This window comes from Lepus europaeus, chromosome 8 (assembly GCF_033115175.1).
Source record: "Lepus europaeus isolate LE1 chromosome 8, mLepTim1.pri, whole genome shotgun sequence".
NCBI classification, from domain to species: Eukaryota; Metazoa; Chordata; class Mammalia; order Lagomorpha; family Leporidae; genus Lepus; species Lepus europaeus.
The window spans coordinates 73,096,821-73,101,429 of record NC_084834.1 but is presented as its reverse complement, the minus strand read 5'-3'; the positions used below and the strand labels follow the sequence as shown (position 1 = coordinate 73,101,429).

Below are 4,609 nucleotides of genomic sequence, written 5' to 3'. Positions count from 1 at the left end.
AGAATAAGGCTTATGTGCCACAAACTGTGTCCTCGCTGTTATGATTGGGCCACCAATAAGCCTCTCTCAGCCAGTAAAGGTATATAGGATGTGATGTGTCCAGCCCTTTGGGCAGAATGCCCCCCCCTCCTTTTTTTTTTCAATGAGGAGGAGGGGACATTCCAAACCGTCAAGGGAAAGGACTGACCATACTGAATGTGAAACTTCTGGTTCTGCAAACCAATTGCAAGACTTCTCCCCCTAGATGAACAACAGGACGGGCACCATCCCTGTGAGGAGGGCGGTTCCCCCAAGCAGTGCGGCAGGGGCGGGTGGGGAGTGTGTGCGCGCGGAGGCCACCAGCCACCTACAACTGGGTCTTACACCTGAGAGAGGCTTCGGCAAGGGGGCACTGCATCCTGAAGCCAGACCAGAGGCCCTGAAGAGGGGGGGAAGAGAGGGGCGTGAGGAGGGAAGGGGGGAGACTGGGAAACAAGAAATCATCTCCTCTGACCTCTAGCGAAGTGCCAGGTTTTTTCTTTAGCTCTTCACATTTTCTAAATTTGCAGATCTGGTGTCCCGTTTTGCGGTTCCTGCAACTGCTGCAGACGCCACAGTTGATGAGCCTCTTGCAGGGCACGCAGACCCCACACCTTTTCCTCTTCTTCTTGGCCGGGTTGGCTCCGCCAGCTCCCCCTGAGGAGGACGAGGAGGAGGAGGAATGATTCTGCGGGCAGTCTGCCAGATTGGCAATTTGAAACGCACTGTCTGTGACGGCTGCTGAGGCTGCTGCGGGGGAGTGAAGGGCTGTCATGACGATGACCCCTGGAGGTAATGAGATGCCCCCTAAAGCCGGGATAGCGGAAAAAGTCCCCACGCGCTCGGGGAGATTCATTATCTCTGCTTCAGCAGCGCCGCATTTGAGCTTGTTCATGCATTCCCCCGCCAAAGGTCTGCAGTGTTCAGGGGATAAGGTGGAGAGGAAATTAGTATTTGCCATTTGCAACGACGGCTCTGGCGGGCAGCCAGCTTTCCCCAGCCGCTGGGAGTCGTTTCGGTGGTGCATGCTGGTCCTGCTGCCGCCGCCGCCACCGCCGCCGCCGCCGCCGCCGCCACCGCCGCCGCCGCCACCGCCGCCGCCGCCACCGCCGCCGCCGGCGGCCGCGGGGAGGATCGCCGAGGAGGAGGCGGAGGAGGAGGCGGCGGCGGAGGAGGATTTCCTGCCGCCCCCGCCGCCCCCGCCCCCGCCCCCGCCGCCGCCGCCCCCGCCCCCGCCGCTGCCCCAGAGCATGGCGGTGGCAGCGGCGGCGGTGGCCGCGTTGTCACAGTTCCAGGGGGACATGCCGATGCGCGCGGCGGCCGCGGCGGCGGCGGCGCTGCTGGGGAAGATGGGGGTGGTGATGCGCGCGATCTTGGCCGCCTGCGGGAAGGCGCCCCCGTTGGTCTTGTAGAAGGAGGTGGCGAAGGAGCGGTAGCGCTCCATCTCCGAGTTGTAATCCACAAGGCTGTTCAGGGCCCCCTCGGGCAGGTGGCTCTCCTTGGGCAAGCCCGGGGCCTCCGGGCTCGGCCCGGGCTCCACGCAGACATTGGTGTTCATGGTGCAGGGGGGGAAGAAGGGGTGCAGGGTGGAAGTGGGGACCGCCTGGTCCGACACCGGGGTGGGAAAGGGGGAGAGGTGGGGGGGCGGGAAGGGGGTGATGGTGGAGTCGGGGCGGGGGCCGAGGCGGGAGGGGAAAGTGGGTCCGGGTGGGGACAGCAAGGTGAGGGCTGCTTTATTCCTCTCTGGGGCGCATTTCCACAGACGGCGAATTCCCAGGCAGCGTCTTCCTTTGCATTATCCTCCAACTGTTTCAACTAAAATAAAGAGAGTCATTCCAACCAGCTGCACGAGGAAAAAGATTAAAAATAAATAAACAGCCTCCCTCGCTAGCCCACCGCAGACACCGACAGCTCGCACATTCTTCGGTCAGGTCGTTTGCATAACAATCATCAAGATGTGACACCCCCACTCCCCATTCACATCTCGTCCCCCCCACCACCACCACAGCGCTCCCAACCCCTGCTCCCTCCCTCCCCCCTCCCCGCCTCCCCACAGCAAACCACAGCTCCTCCCCCCTATTCTTATAACCCTCCTGAGAAAATGTATTAATAGCCAGGGTACCCGGGGAAAGAGGGAAGACCGGGGTGACAAATGCCGAGGGAAAAGGGCAATTGGAGTGCTAAAGACATGCAAATCAGGGGTGGGAGGGCGATACTACCTATAAGCAGAGGGCATTTAAACATTATGAAATGTGTGAACAAGTGCTGCCTGGGCATGCAAATGCTGTAAAGTGGAAAGCAGCAATGGCCCTATGAGGAAAATGAACAGGAAATTAGCAAATGAAGTACTGAGAAAGTCTACAATACATCCGAGTATAAACTGTAAGCAAACACAATACAACTGAGAGCTGAGAGACTGCCCACATACAATCTGAACTAAAGAGGCAGGGAAAAAAGAACTACCAGCTGCCACAGTGTCCTTCTGTGTCTGCGGTCATTAGTTTGAATCCCAGCACAGCTGGCTCTGTTAGGGTCTTAATTCAATGGACCAAGGACAGGTCTCAATTGTACAAGCCATTTGGTGGTGGGGCTTGGTGGTGGGGGTAACACGGTGGTGTTCTACTTGTTTAAAAGAAAGGAAGAAAAGAAAGATAGACTGGATAAATTAAAAAAAAAAAAAAACAATGTCACAGGGTTTAAACCAAGTGCCTGCAGCCTCTGTGAGAATATTCCCAATCAGTCCTAATGGAGATTGCTGTCCTTCCTAAGACAAGAGGAACAGAAAGCATGGGACTTTCCCTCTCTCTCTCTCTCTCTCTCTCTCTCTGGGTCTCTCACAATCACTAATTTTTACATTGAGTAAAAGGGATTTTTTTTTTTCCTCGTGTGATATTAAACTCAGAGAAATAGACCATTAAAATGATTTTTTTTCTCTTTTGCTATTTTTAAGAGGAAAGTTTAATGTTAACTGAATATTTGCATTTGTCTCTTTGCTTACAGGCCATTATTATGCTTTAGGAAGAGGTATGTTAGTTGTTTATAACAGAGGGAGAAGTACAATATCACCTTTTAAGAAGGGAAGCAAAGACAACCTGTATATTCACCTAAAAAAAACCCAGTTTCTTTGTTTCAGAATTTTTTTTTTGCCAGAAAATATTTTTATGACATCTTTTGAAGCCCACAGATGGGTCTAGAATGTAGGGTTCAGGGAATTCTAAATGAGGGCCCAGTGGTCGCAGTCTCAAATATTCAGAGTTCAAAATGCATATCAATTATAGTAATTATACTTATAATTAGATTAATGAACCATTTATGCCCCAACTCCAAGTATAAAAACTTCAAGACCTACTGATGAGGTGCCCTAAAAAGAGGGGTTTATGTAAACAAATCCCTATTAGGCAAAGTAAATCAAGATAAGGAACCTCACCCCAGGCTGGATTAGAAGCTGGCAGGCATCTTTCAATCACAGCAAGTCCCTAATCACTCAGGAACCACCTCTGTGGTTTCGCATTAGGGAAAACTGCTCCCTTCTGAGGTCTGAAGGCAATACAAAGGGTGCCCCCAAAATGCTCCTGGCTAAATATTCTTGATGCTAGGAAGGGGGTGGGGGAAAGACACAGCAAGAATATGCACACAGCTTCAGTTTCTGTGAATCACATTGTAACTGCAAGACCATAATAACTGCTACTCAGTAAAAACTAGTTATGCCAACCATGCATTAGATATCGTCACACTGAGTGGAGGGAAACATTTCAAACATCTGAGTCTTCTGACCTTATTCCAAAGAAAGAAATAATTTCATGTTCCCTTTTTCCAGAGTCTTGGAGTGATGTTTCCAGACAGAGGGTTTCCTGGCTTTCCTGACTGCCATCACCTCCCCAGCTTCCAACCTCCAGGTTCAATGCCACCAGAAACTAGAGAAAATGATTGTGCCCAGTAGCCAGGTCATTATTGTTTAATCAATGCATCTCTGGAGCATGAAAAGGGTACCTAGGCCACAGCTATTGTTTGGATTTTATTAAAAAACAAATTGAAACACACACAAATAACTATAGTTCCACAGCAAAGCTAAATTAGACATCCATAGTTCACGCGCCTGTTTTCCCTTTCAACAATGTGACTGTACATGCCTAATATTGTCTGTCTGGTCTACCAGAGACATAGAGATCAAAGGTCATATTTAACATTCAGGAGGAGGGGCGGGTGCAGATTAATTAATAAATTAATACAGCCACGGTTTTCATTGCAGGAGTCCAGCATGAATAATCTACTTTCACAATCCCAAACGGACAGCAAACATTTAAGAGGAAAAAAAAGCCAGCGGAAGAGAAAGAACAATCACTTACCAGTCTCTTTTTATTTGGGGAGCCTTAGAATTTGCAGACGCTGCTAGTCTGCCTTTAATTAGTTGCACATCACCCCCTAACACAAAGAAACACAAATCCAGATGTGTCTTGGCAGCTCCCAATCACAACTTTAATACTTGTAAACAAACTGTTGGGGAGGGGGAGAAATAAATATGCGGATCAAAAAAAAAAATACCTGTAAATGGCTTTTTTTTTTCTCGTTGCAGAGAGAAGGAGGAGGAGAT

The 4,609-nt window shown here is 50.4% G+C and overlaps 1 protein-coding gene across 1 annotated transcript; it reads right to left on the bottom strand.

The window, feature by feature from the left end:
* Positions 1 to 346: 346 nt before the first annotated feature.
* On the bottom strand, positions 347 to 1,576 carry CXXC4 (CXXC finger protein 4). The gene has a single exon (XM_062198904.1). It carries the CDS (start codon positions 1,574 to 1,576, stop codon positions 347 to 349), a length of 1,230 nt encoding a protein of 409 aa, XP_062054888.1.
* Positions 1,577 to 4,609: the final 3,033 nt, after the last annotated feature.